Genomic DNA, 14,037 nt, shown 5'->3' with positions numbered 1-14,037 from the left:
CTGTTTATGTGATAGTGATCGTTTTTGTTGTATTTGTGATATGTGCGGACTGTAGGTTTTATGACCGTGGGAGTCATGTCTATCTTAAAGAACTAGTCCAGATGTTAACAGAACACAGATTAGAATATACTTCTTTTTTTTTTTTTTTACTTTGTTGAAATATTTTATACTTCTCAATGGAGATGAGTAAATACATTTGACTTGAGAGATGAAGGTGACAAGATAGCATTTCAGATTTTACCAGAGCTAGATGACCTTCCTGGAGACTGATAGCTGAACTCTGCTCCGGATGAAGAGAGGGAGCAGCGGTAGTTGTAGAGCAGGGGAGGAGGAGGAGAAGAGAGGCAGAGATCGAGTGCAGAGGAGGAGGAACAGAGGTATAAATGGAGGGCAGAGGAGAAGGAGGGGAAAGGAGAAGAGGGGTAAATGGAAGGTAGAGGAGGAGGGCAGAGGAAGAGGGCAGAGGAAGAGGGCAGAGAAAGAGGGCAGAGAAAGAGGGCAGAGGAAGAGGGCAGAGAAAGAGGGCAGAGAAAGAGGGCAGAGGAGGAGGGCAGAGGAAGAGGGCAGAGGAAGAGGGCAGAGGAAGAGGGCAGAGAAAGAGGGCAGAGAAAGAGGGCAGAGGAAGAGGGCAGAGAAAGAGGGCAGAGAAAGAGGGCAGAGGAAGAGGGCAGAGGAGGAGGGCAGAGGAGGAGGGCAGAGGAAGAGGGCAGAGGAAGAGGGCAGAGGAGGCGTGTAAGATGCTGTATAGGATCTGTTTGTTGTCATGTGACTCCTGGGGCCACAAGAGAGAGCGTGAGCCCGATTCTCTCCTGAACTCTTTTGTAGGTTGTTTTTGATGGGACTTTGTAGGACGCAACAGACCATTTTATTAACTGAATGTGTGTCTGTGTGTCTGTCTGTGTGTCTGTGTGTGTGTGCGCGCGCCCATTTCTATGCTTGTTCGTATCCACATCTTTCTGTGGGTATTCACATGCATACAAACATGTATGTGGATGTGTGTCAACGCCTGTGTGCATTTGTGTTCGTTTCTGTGTGTCAATATTGACACGTGTGTGTGTGTGGTCATATCTGTGTGGGTCCATTCCTATGTGTGTGTGCGTGTCCAAACATGTGTGTGTGTGTTCATACCTGTGTGTATGTGTCCATTCTTGTGTGTGTCGAAAACCCACGTGTGGTCATTCTTGTGCGTGCATGTGTGTGTGTGTGTTTCCATACCTGTATGTATGTATGTGTGTGTGTGTCCATACCTGTGTTGTGTGTGTGTGTGTGCTTGTTGACGTCCGTGAACCCAACAAAAGGGACTACAAAACTCGGAGGATAACGCCAGGATCTCCATCACCTTCTTCCGACTGTTCCGTGTGATGAGGCTGGTTAAGCTGCTGTCTCGCGGGGAGGGGATTCGGACCCTGCTGTGGACCTTCATCAAGTCATTCCAAGTGAGGGGAGACTCGGACCAACATGCTTACAGTTAGGCTAGAGCGCTGACGGGGGAGCCCCTCTCACCTGGGGGAGGAGGGGCTGGTGGGGCGGGGACTGGACCTCCAACCGACTCTCACGCCGAGTCTATTTTGAGACGAGTTGGGGTAGTGTCTCCGTCTCTCCCCTATCTGTCTTTCTCAACAGGATTGATTTCATATGTTGATGGTTAAAGTGCATTATGTAGGCTGTATACCTACTACACACATGTACACTAACTGTCCCACACGTAGCAGACGTCCCGGACACTACGGTTGGAGGTGGGGTCTGGCTCCATCAGCACCCTCTGTGGGTGGGAGTGTTCCTTGGCAGGCTGTCATGAAGCAGGGAGGGGGTGTAGCTCACATCCGCTCTGACCCCTGACCCCCCATCAGCATGTTATCATCCCCCCCCACCCCCACCCCCCTCACTTTTAGCTCCACAATAATACGTTTAAAGGGTTCCCCCAGGACCCCCTCCATGGGGCCACGGTTACAGAGCACTCCACCACAAGCACAAATCATTTGATGAGTAGTCGGTAAGATAGGACTCCCTTCCTCCTGGGTGGTGGGCGGGGCTGGGGGTCCTGAGGCGTGCCGCTGCGTCACTGCTCTTTCCTTCTCACTTTCTATCTCTCTCTCCCTCTGTTCTCCCTCTCTCTTACGCTCTCCCTCTCTTTCGCTTCTCTCATTCTCTCTCTCTCTCTCTTTTCTCTCTCTCTCTCTCTCTCTCTCTGAACTGGCAGTTTTTACTGCCCAATAAAGCTATCTTTTTAGTCAGAGTCTTTCTCTCAGCCGTACGCTTCATGACCCCACGCCTCCGCACGCTGGCACAGGAAGTAGAACAGGAGCAAGGCTGTCCAATGATTTGCCAGGCTGTTTTGCGGTGTGGTGTCCGAGCGCATGACCGTGTGTGCTGATATGTGTCTCTCCCACCAGGCCCTCCCCTATGTAGCGCTGCTAATAGTGATGCTCTTCTTCATCTACGCCGTCATCGGCATGCAGGTAAGACCCCCCTACCCCCCCCCCCTCTCTCTGCTGCAGGGTCGCTGTCTCTCTACCTGCTTTTTTCCCTCTCTCCCCGTCCTTCATTCCCTCTCTCTCCTCCAGCCAGTGTCGTCCTGTCTGTCGGGCGGTGTGTGGTTCCGGTGGTTCTGTGTTCTCTCCTGTTTTCTCCTCCGTGGAACCCTGGTGTCCATCCATTCTTCTGTCTGCTTGTATCGGTGTTGGGTAGCTTTCTTTTGGTTGGCCCGCCCTCCCTCTCTCTTCTCCTAGTTTTACCTGTCCACTCCTTTTGTCTCCTCTCCTCCTTTTCCTCTCTTCTTTTTACTCCCGCTCTTGGTCCTATACTGATTTCATTTCCTGTATACTGACCTCATTTCCTGTATGTACAACCCCCCTCCTTCAGATGTTTGGTAAGATAGCTCTGAGGGACCACAGCGAGATCAACAGGAACAACAACTTCCAGACGTTCCCCCAGGCTGTGCTGCTCCTCTTCAGGTGAGGAAAACACCCCCCTCCTCAAGAACCTCCGTCCTTTCGAATATCTAACCCAATGTTCAAGAACTTCCCTGAAGGTTCGAGAAGCTCTATCAATAGAATATCCGACCTAATGTTCAAGAACTTCCCTGAAGGTTCGAGAAGCCCTCTATCTCTGTCCTAGAAGCGCTCTGTCCCAGGTAAGCTGCCATGCAGTGGGACTCCATCTGAACTCTACATGGCTCTACTACGCCTCCCTGGTGTTTCACCTAGGATGTTATACAGAAGGAGGAGACAGATCTTATACCCTCTCTTTCCTTCTGCTCAGTCCTGATTATACCATCCTGATGAGTAGGTCCTAAAGTGTTTGTAGTATACAAACACATAGTGTGACACCTGTGTGTGTGTGTGTGTGTGTGTGTGTGTGTGTGTCTGTGTGCGCGCACGTGTGTATATGTGCATGTGTGTGTGTGTGTGTTTGTCTGTACGACTGCATACAAATCCATGTGTGCACCTGCATGCATGTGACTGTCTGTCTGTGTGTGTGTGTGTGTGTGCGCGCGCATGCACCTGTACCCAGGTGTGCCACGGGCGAGGCGTGGCAGGAGATCATGCTGGCGTGCCAGCCCACCCGGCCCTGTGAGACGGGCTCCGAGGTGGGCCTCGCCAGCGAGGACTGCGGCAGCCAGTTTGCCATCATCTACTTTGTCAGCTTCTACATGCTGTGTGCTTTCCTGGTAAGTACGGTGCACTGGAAGGGACAAACCTGGCATGGGAGAAAACCTAGTGAGGTTAGGCCCACGATACTTACCACGGACGTTCATAGCATGTTTCTCTATGGATGGATGGAGAGAGACAGATAGAGAGATGGATGGATGGACAGATAGATGTACAGAGACTGGATTGACGGTTGATTGATTGATTGATTGGATGACCGACCAATTGACTGACCTATTGTTGTGCTGTCTGTCTCAGATTATCAATCTGTTTGTGGCTGTCATCATGGACAACTTTGACTACCTGACCCGGGATTGGTCCATTCTGGGGCCGCATCACCTGGACGAGTTCAAGAGGATCTGGGCTGAGTACGACCCTGAGGCCAAGTAAGACCCTTGTCACTGTGTGTTCTCTTCAGAGGTAGGATCTAGAGCCTGTGTGTGTGTTCTCTCCAGAGGTAGGATCTAAATCCTGTCTGTGTGTGTGTTCTCTCCAGAGGTAGGATCTAAATCCTGTCTGTGTGTGTGTTCTCTCCAGAGGTAGGATCTAAATCCTGTCTGTGTGTGTGTTCTCTCCAGGGGTAGGATCAAGCACCTGGATGTGGTGACTCTACTGAGGAGGATCCAGCCCCCCCTGGGCTTTGGGAAGCTCTGCCCCCACAGGGTGGCCTGCAAGGTGGGTCCAGTCCCTCACAACAGGGGGGATAGGTATGGCTCAGTGCTGGAGTATTGGAATGCAGGTCAAGAGGTTGTAGGTTCAAATTTCCCCCGGTGTGTCGCTGTGGATCTTGCAAGTGTTTGCAAATCGTCTCTTGAGAATTGCTGTTGCTTCATAAATAATGAAGTCATGTTAATGATGTTCTCTTTGTGTGTTTCTGTGTGTTTTTGTCTCTGTGTCTGCATCCTGGTTTCTCTCCATGTGTTTCTGTGTGTGTTTTTCTGTGTGTTTTTGTGTGGATATCTCAATGTGTGTGTGTGTGTGTGTATCTCTCTGTGTGTGGTTCTGTGCATCTCTGTGTGTCTCTGTGTGTGTCTACCTCCATGTCTCTGTGTGTATCTGTCTGTGTGTGTGTCTCTGTGTCTGCAGCGTCTGGTGTCCATGAACATGCCTCTGAACAGTGACGGGACGGTCATGTTTAACGCCACCCTCTTCGCCCTGGTCCGCACCGCTCTCAGGATCAAGACTGACGGTAAAACACGTACACACACAGACACACACACACACGCGGATCCACACGCACACCTACACGCGTGCACACACAATCAAATTTCTGCAAGTTTGAATGATTTGACAGTAAATGGATGAATGTGTGGATGTGCCTGTGTGTGTGTGTGTGTGTGTGTTTGTAGGTAATTTGGAGCAGGCTAACGAGGAGCTGAGGGCCATAGTGAAGAAGATCTGGAAGAGAACAAGCATGAAGTTGCTGGACCAGGTGGTGCCCCCAGCTGGAGGTCAGTCTCTTTACAGCCTCTCAACACATGGACGTGAACGAATGAGCGAATGAATGAATGAGGAGCAAACAAATAAACTGTGTGAGTGAATGGAGGACTGAATGAATAGAGCATGTGTGAATGAATGCCTCAATGACTGAATGGATGAGTGGATGAATGAGTAAGTGTATGCATGGATGAACAGATGAACGGATGATGGGACAGACAAGTGAGTGACCCTGGGTGTCTGTCCCCAGACGATGAGGTGACAGTGGGGAAGTTCTACGCCACCTTCCTGATCCAGGAATACTTCCGGAAGTTCAAGAAGCGTAAGGAGCAGGGTCTGGTCGCCAAGGTCCCCCCCAAGACTGCTCTTTCTCTGCAGGTGGGCTGTCACACACACACAAACACACACATTCTCCCTCACACACACATACACACACATCCCTGTTTTCTCAAACATGCGCAGCAACATCCACTGAATCGATGACACTGTTGTTAACTTTCGGCTCGCCTGCTGTACCTGTGTGTGTGCATGTGTGTGTGTGTCGCAGGCGGGCCTGCGGACGCTTCATGACATGGGCCCGGAGATCCGACGGGCCATCTCCGGTGACCTCACCGTGGAGGAGGAGCTAGACAAGACCCTGAAGGAGCCCACGTCGGCAGCCTCGGAGGACGATATCTTCAGGGTAAAGGTCGTCTGCACCGCCCCCACACACTCTGCCCTCCCTGCCACCCTCCCTGCCACCCTCCCTGCCAACCTCCCTGCCACCCTCCCTGCCACCCTGAGGCCCCTCAACCATCGCTTCTGCTGCCGGAGCTTCCAAGGTCCACCAGGCGCCATCCCACCCAGAGCCCACAATCTGGAGGAGAGGAAGACTGTGCTAGCACACTGAGCTAAGGCCATATGAGCCCAAATGTCTTCATGAAGCTGACGCACATCTTCAGATCTCACCTCGTCATCTGTGCCTGGCTCACCAAACCACCTTGGTCACATTTCTCTTAAGGGCGAGCGAGACCGTTTTGGCACACACAGCGTTTTTGGCACACTGAGCTAAAGCCCCCCTCAAAACGATTAGCTTTGTGGTGCCAACACAGGTCTCTAGGCCTCAGGAAAGGTACATCATCTGGGTGTGTTCAGCAAACCACCTCTATGACATCACTTCCTCACTGCCACCGTTGACATCACTTCCTCACTGCCACGGACTCAGGAGTCCTCCTCGTCAAGACTCAACAGTATAGAGATGAAAGCCTCTCTGTATACACAGTACATGCCTACACTGTACAAACATGATCAAGTATAATGTTGCCTACACAGTAGACACAGTATACAGATAAAGCATATCGATACAAGCCTGATGCTACAGTTGTAAATAAGTAGCTAATCTCCTCTCTCTGTTTTCTCCCCCCTCCCCCCCCCAAATCCTCTCTCCTGTCCACAGCGAGCGGGCGGTCTCTTCGGTAACCACGTCAACTACTACAACCAGAGCGACGGCCGCGGCGCCTTCCCGCAGTCCTTCACCACACAGCGTCCCCTGCACCTCAGCAAGGCGGGCAGTCCCGGCGAGGGCGAGTCCCCGTCTCACGACAAGCTGGTGGACTCCACCACCTTCACGCCGTCCTCCTACTCCTCCTCCGGCTCCAACGCCAACATCAACAACGCCAACAACACGGGCATGGTGGTGCCCGGGGGCCCGGGGGGCCTCAGCCGCTTCCCCAGCCCCACCATCAGCACAGTGGACGGGCAGAGCGGACCCCCCCTCACCCCCATCCTCCTACCACGCTCTGCATGGTGCTTCCCTCCCAAGAGGTGGGTGCTGGCGCTCCTCTCTCTCTCTCACTGTGTCTCTCTCTGTCTCTCTCTCTCTTTCTCTTTCCATTGTAACGTTTGTGGATTGGGTTTCCCTAGGTTGATCTGCTCTCTATTCAATTGTATTCTATCTACCCTTATTTACTGTCTTCTATTCTCCTATTCTTAATTTGGTCCTTTCAACAAGTTGATCGACAACAGTAACTTCGAACTCCTTCCTCCTCCGTTCTTCCGCTCTTCCTTCCTTCTTTTCTCCTTTCTTTTCTTTTCCTGCTCTTGTTTTCTTGGGCTGGCGTTGGGCAGGACCTGTTTCTATGACAGCTTCATGCGGTATGTTCCTCTCTCTCTCAGGACGAGAGAGAGAGAGAGATAGGAAGTTTGTGGTGTATCTTAATGTGTGTGTGTGGGGCGTGTGTGTGTGTGTGTGTGTCGGGGGGGGGTGCATATATGTGTGTGTGTGGGGGGGGGGGGGAGGATTGCGTGTGTGTACCAAGTCAAGCGAACCTGACCCCAGTGTTGTAATGATTTCCTCGACACAGTCCAGCACACTTGCTGCATCAGCTCACCCAGTCCAGTAGAGTTAGAATCATTGCCCTCCATTCTTCTCTGCTACCATACTCTGCTCTGCTAGTATACTCTACCATACTCTGCTGTGCGAGGAAACTTACTATACTCTTCTACACTATACTAGTATACTCTACCATACTGTGCTGTGCTAGTATTCTTAGTAAACACTGCTGCACTGTGCTGTGTTAGTATACGTAGTATACTCTGCTATACTGTGCTGGTATACTTAGTATACGGTGCTCTTGGTACTCTGATCCCACTCCCATCCTCTGGGATCTCCTGGTGTGCCCTCATGGTGCCCTCATGGTGCTGCTGCCCGGCCCGGGAGGAAACGCTTCTGGTTTTCTTTACGATTCTTCTCAGACAGGGCAGAGCACTGCCGGAAGTCTCAGCAGGCTCTATTTCCTCCCAGCAGCAGGTAGCATGCCCGGTAAGGGAAATCAAATGCGCCAGAAGTAGTCGAAAGGAAAACCAGCTTTGTGTTCCAGTTCTCTGTCCCTCGGGGTGGGCGCTTGTTATGCTCCACCTCACATGACCAAGCCCGGGTTTAGCGTGAGTACACTTCAGTGCTACAGTGGATGGATGGGTAGATGGATGAATGAATGGCTGTATAGAAAAGGGATGGATGGATGAACGAGTGAGTAGATGGATGAATGGTAGGTGAGATGAGCTGAATGGAGGAATAGGTGCAGTACACCCTCAGAGAGAATTGGGACACAGAGGAATACTATTAAGTAACGCTTCTCTTCCCTCATCCAGCTACTCACCACTGAGCCTCTCCCTCTCTCCTCTCTATATCTCTCTGTCCCTCCATCTCCTCTCTCTAGTCCTCTCAAATTGTCCATCCATGCGTCTGTTCTCCAGCTGTGAGCCAACATGCTTGTTGACCTGTTGTTGACCTGTTGTTGACCTGTTGTTGACCTGTTGTTGACCTGTTGTTTACCTGTACCCCCCGGCAGCTCGGACTCCAGCGACAGCCACCTGCCCATCATCAGGAGGGAGGAGGTCTCCGTGGAGACATACGACGAGAACTTCGCCGACGACAGAGACGCGCTCTCCTCCGACATGTGCGCACTCCTTTCCTGCTCCTCTCCTGCTATATCCGCCTTCCCTCCTTCTGTGCCCCTCCGCTCCTCTCCCCCTGCCCTCCTCCCCTCTCTCCTCCGCTCCTCTCCCCCTGCCCTCCTCCCCTCTCTCCTCCTCTCCTCTGCTCTGTCGCTCTGTCCTCCCTCCTCTTGTCCCCCTCTGCTTCACCACTCCTCCTGTACGGTCTGGTGTCTGTCTCTTATTTGACTGAGTTTCGCCCTCTGTCTGTTCCTCTCCTTCCAAGTTTATTTCTCCTATCTTTCGGTAACTTTCTCCATCCTTCTGTCGTGATCCTTCACTCTATTGCTGGTGTGTGTGTGTGTTCAGGCTGGTGTACCATGATGAGGAGAGTAAGCAGCTTGCTCCTATGGAGGAAGAGGAGGATAGGGAGGACAGGAGATCATGGCAGAGTACAAGGAGAGCCTTCCTGTGTCCCACAACACTGGGTAGGAGCTTACACGCTCACAAACACACACACACGCTCACGCTCACACAGGCACGCCCCCTGACCCCCCTCTCTGTCGCCCCATGTAGGTCGGAGGTCGTCGTTTCACCTGGAATGTCTGAGGAGACATTCAAAATCGGACGTCTCCCAGAAGACTGCACTACCACTGCATCTGGTCCACCATCAGGTACACACACACACACACACACACACACACTCTATACACAAATACACATTGATTTGATGAACAACTAATTCTTTTTTCTTTCTTGTTTTCTCCACATACACCCTCTCCTTACACACACACAAACACACACCCTCCCAGGCATTGGCAGTAGCAGGGCTGAGCCCCCTGCTGAGACGAAGCCACTCCCCCACCCTCTTCACACAGCTGTGCTCCACCCCTCCCACAAGCCCCGCCTCCCGGGGAGGCCCCACCCACTACCAGAGGGTCCCCTCCCTGCGGTTGGAAGGGACGGGGTCTTACGAGAAGCTGAACAGTAGCCTGCCTTCGGTCAACTGTGGCCCGTGGTACAGTGACGGCCCCGCCCTCAGGGCGGGAGGGGGCGTGGCCAGCCAGCGGCCGCCGCGGCCGGTGTCGCTGACGGTTCCCTCTGTAAGCTGCAAGGACGCCGCCTCGCTGTCGCACGGCAGCGCAGGGAGCCTGGTGGAGGCGGTGAGTGTTCCCCTCTCCCTCTTTTTCCCCCCTCTCCCTCTTGCTCTGTTCCTCTTTCTCTCTGTTCCCTCCCACTCCGCATCTCCCTGTTCTGTCCTGTTTCATTCTCTCCGCGCTCACTCATTTCTCTGTGTAGTTCTCTCCATCCATTCTCTCCTCTCTCTTCCTCCCCGACTGCCTCTCTCCGTCTCCCTCCCCTTCTCTCCTCTCGCCCCCTCTCCTCCTCTCCTCACCCCCCTGTCGGCCTCTCCTCCCCAGGTGTTGATATCCGAGGGCCTGGGCCGCTTCGCTCAGGACCCCTCCTTCATCGAGGTGACGAAGCAGGAGCTGGCGGACGCATGCGACATGACCATCGAGGAGATGGAGAGCGCCGCCGACAACATCCTGAACGGCACCAGCCAGCCCAGCGCCAACGGCAACCTGCTCCCCTACATGCACCGCAGCCACGCGGCCGGGGAAGGGGACGACGACGACGCCGTCTCCGTGGCGACGGAGGCTGAGAGGGAGGAGCTCCTGGGAGCCGTCACGCCTCCCGGCGAGGCGGAGGAGGAGGAGGAGGAGGAAGGAGGGGAGATGGGTCTGCAGCACAGGGGGGCGGGAGGAGAGCGGCGGAACAGCACGCTATCGGCGGAAGGCGAGGACATGGAGTGCGTGACGAGCTTGTAGTCACGGCCTCCGCAGCGGTGACATCAGCAGTGACATCAGCAGCACAGTGTTGTGGCTATCTCTGTGTCCGCCACCCCTCCTTTGAAACACACACACACACACACACACAGTCTCTCTCTTTCTGTTTCTCTATGCCGGAGGCGCCACAGTGGCCAAAGGCACAAACTATCAGATCGGACCTGGTGATCTCCATCTTTTATACACCTGGAAGGAGGAGTTCTTTCTCTGTGAGTGTGTACGTGTGTTTGTGCGTGTGCGTGTACACAGTCGTGTGTGTTAACTAACGCATGTATCTGGGTGTGTCTCTAAAGTGCCTCACAGTTCTCACATCCGTGAACCGTGGAGATGAGAGAAGGAAGAGAAAGAGAGGAAACGACGAAAGAGAAAATACAAAAGTGTTGTTCTGTTCCACTGGCTGCCTGGCAGATGGGTGTGAGGTATTGGACCTTCCCACAGTGCAAGCAGGGCGGGAGTCCGAGGTCATTACTCTGGGTTGCTGGCCAGGTGTCATGACATTACATGGTGCCGTTGGCAGGGCAACTCGTTTGGCCACAGTCCAGAGCTCCATGCTGGGCCTCACACTAGAGCTCCATGCTGGGCCTCACACTAGAGCTCCACGATAGTCTTCACTGCTCATTGGGCCGCTGAACTCGGCTAGTTCCACAGGGAACCTTGGAGGAGGGCACAGCTAGCCAGGGAAGACTTTAACAGATGTAACTTCAGCCAGTATAACCATGGGGATATGAAACAGAGACACTGGCCAACAGGAAACCAACATAGGGCAAGAGACATCCTGGAACTGCCAGTCAACTTCAGCTGTCCTGCCACAAACCCCCACCTCCTCCTCCACCAATCCTCTTCCTTCTCTGTTTGACATCTGCCTATCACGTGCAGCCGTTTCCTGGTAAAACACGAACTGGGCAGAGCTGAGTAAGGCTGTTCCATCACAGAGACGGCAACCCCCCCTGCTGCCCCTCCCTTGTTGTTGACATATCTGCGTCGATTTGGGGTTTAGTTCTGAAGCTTTCAGGTTCCTCTGTGGTGTGGCTTGTGGAGGAGTGTGGGGAGACAGTGATGAAAAGGAAGAGGACACAAAGAAATGGAAGAGGGTACTCTAATGGACAGATATAACAGAGGTTAAGTCTGCAACCCTATCCCCCCTTCTCTACTACATTACTCATTGACGTGATGGCCAAGCGTCGTTCAGAGTTGAACAGCTTGACACAGACACGCCCACCCCCCCCCAAAAAAAACAAACAGACCACACCGTTTACTGCCACCCCTGAGCAATGTGCAACACTTGCTCTCCATAATGATAGATTTTCATGATGTTTATTAATTTATCTCGATTTAGTGGTTTTTTGGTGTGCACATGCCAGGGTGCTGTTCTCCTTCTGTATTTTTGCTTTGTTTATTTTTTTAGGAGATTTAAGAAAATGAAGTATCCAGCCCAGTGGTTAGGGCAGGATGTAGTGTGTGCGTGTGTGTGTATGTGTGTGTGCGCGCGGGTGTGTGCGCGTGCGTGTGAGTGCGTCTGTGTAATGTATAACTCAGTGGGAGTCTCTCTATCAGTATGCACCTTTATCAGATTGTAATTATTTATTTATTTATTTTATCCCTGGGGGTGAAGTGTGTATTTTTTTGGAGTGGGTGAAATATGTATTTTGCTGTTCTACAAAAAGCTGATTTATGCCTAAACGGTTCCAATTTAAGGTAGCATAAGTATGGTGTGTTGTGTGTGATATCGCCCCCTGCAGGTAAACCACTGACGGGCATGCTTCCACAGCTTGGTGTTCTTCTGATGCTTCATGGTTGTAGTTCTGAATAGTGATCTACTGAGGTTGGTCAGGCTTCTCCTAGCCCCATTCCCCCCCCCTCCCTCCGCACACCAGACAAATCAGGACCTACAAACGCTCACTGGAAAACCAGCACACACACACAGCCTCGACAAGCCAGGACACATGGTTATTGGACGAATCAGAACACACATGCTTACTGCACAACAACAACTCCCATATCGGCTCTGTGTATGTCACCGTGTGTGGATCGTTTTCCTACACTTAGTTCTAACTCGGAAATCCTGGTGTTACGTTTTAGGAACCCCTCACGCCTAACCCCTCACACGCACACACATGCACGCTCCATGCACACTTCTCCATGAGTGTGTGAGGAGGGTGTGTGTGTGTGTGCGTGTGAGGAGGCTGCGTTTGTGTGTGAGTTAGGCGGTCCGGTTCCGTTAGCAAGTTGACCAACATCAGGTCATACCACTTTGTTGCAGTTCATACTGTAGGGCTAAAAATATAAGATGTTTTAGTATTATTATTCTTCATTGCCAGCAACAGTTTATGCTGTGCTGGTCCCTACATGCATGTACACAGGTTCACACACACACACTCATTCTTTCATCCTGTCTCAAAGCTCTATTATGCAAATGGTGTGTTGAGGAGTTGTAGTGCCCGTGCTGCTGTAGTTCAACATCCATGGAACCCTGAGTTTAGACTTCTTCTGTACTTTGCAAATGAGTTACATTTCTAAAACTTTGATTTTCAATGCTGGTCGGTCACAGTCATAGTTGTTATCATGATCATCTTTCTGATGTCATGTTCCTCCACTGTCAGTCATGGACTGAGAGTTTGCAGTGTGCCAGAAAGGACAACGCAGTAGTGTTTGTTGAGTGTGGGGTTTGAACGCAGGTTCTACTGGCTGCAATTCCGTCTGTGTTCAGTGTAGCACCATTGGCAGCTCAAACAGGTCCCCCTGCCTGGCATGCATTTCTGAATTTCAGTTAAGATCTCAAAATCGATCTTCTCCAAAACAATGTCGTTTTTTCTCCAACACACAACACACATACACACTCACACACACACTCACTCACAGACACCCTCCCTCGAGAAAAGGTTATTTCCTTCACAAATCATCACCTGCAGTAGATTCATATAGCTGTCATTAGGAGCCTAACAGCTTGGCATTACTCCAAGTGTCCCCTGCTTCTTCTGTGGTTTGTGGCTTTAAGCCTGTAAGAGGATATCCATAGCTGGTGGCGCCCCCTTAAGGACTGGATCGGTGTTGCAGGCTGTCTGTTATACTGCGGCTGTAGAATTTCCTCTGGGATGAGTGGGGGTGTGTTTGAATTCCACAAGATATGCAAAAACAATGCAATAACTAGGACTGTAAAAAAACAAGGTTCTTAAAGAATATATAGTTGTACAGAATTGAAAAGAGAAAATGATATCACATATTATAATATATTCAGATGTTTTTTCTGTTTGTTAAATTGCAGTTGTTTATATTGAAGAAGCCTGTTCTACTTGAATTCAGGTGCATTTCCGTCTAGGGTAAGATGTATATCTATTTCCAGGACTCCATCTATTTGATCTGTATAATCCATCCACTCTTCATATTCAAGTGAAACAACAACTTGACACCATTGTTGCATGATAATCATTTTATCATTTCAGCGCAACAAATTTTGCTTCTGTTGACAGAAAGGTTTTACATCAGGCAAGGTTGTTAAACAGGCAAGGTATCTCAGATACAGAGGTCCATGTAGCTCTATTCTATATCTATTTTTATGTAAATAAACATTGGGGAGTGCGTGGTGGTTACTGCTACAGAGCAAAATATAAGGGGAAAGAGCTGTGCCTGCAGTACAGTGCACATGTGTGTGTGTGTGTGGGAACAGATTTTGCATATCTTGTGTTCATCTG

At 51.3% G+C, this 14,037-nt stretch overlaps 1 protein-coding gene across 1 annotated transcript in view; it reads left to right on the top strand.

Moving 5' to 3' along the window:
• cacna1c (calcium channel, voltage-dependent, L type, alpha 1C subunit) overlaps positions 1 to 13,553 on the top strand; it is a 30,389-nt gene extending 16,836 nt beyond the window's left edge. Inside the window, 16 exon segments of the mRNA XM_047023259.1 lie at positions 1,299 to 1,436; positions 2,394 to 2,459; positions 2,863 to 2,954; positions 3,514 to 3,670; positions 3,909 to 4,036; positions 4,229 to 4,325; positions 4,737 to 4,839; positions 5,000 to 5,101; positions 5,338 to 5,465; positions 5,635 to 5,769; positions 6,523 to 6,890; positions 8,417 to 8,524; positions 8,871 to 8,989; positions 9,078 to 9,175; positions 9,314 to 9,664; positions 9,923 to 13,553. Coding sequence (XP_046879215.1) covers positions 1,299 to 1,436; positions 2,394 to 2,459; positions 2,863 to 2,954; positions 3,514 to 3,670; positions 3,909 to 4,036; positions 4,229 to 4,325; positions 4,737 to 4,839; positions 5,000 to 5,101; positions 5,338 to 5,465; positions 5,635 to 5,769; positions 6,523 to 6,890; positions 8,417 to 8,524; positions 8,871 to 8,989; positions 9,078 to 9,175; positions 9,314 to 9,664; positions 9,923 to 10,330 — 2,598 coding nt within the window. The 3' untranslated portion in view covers positions 10,331 to 13,553.
• The last annotated feature ends 484 nt before the right edge of the window (positions 13,554 to 14,037 follow it).

The sequence above is a fragment of the Hypomesus transpacificus genome, chromosome 7 (assembly GCF_021917145.1).
Source record: "Hypomesus transpacificus isolate Combined female chromosome 7, fHypTra1, whole genome shotgun sequence".
In the NCBI taxonomy this organism is placed as follows: Eukaryota; Metazoa; Chordata; class Actinopteri; order Osmeriformes; family Osmeridae; genus Hypomesus; species Hypomesus transpacificus.
This window is presented reverse-complemented; position numbering and strand designations above follow the sequence as displayed.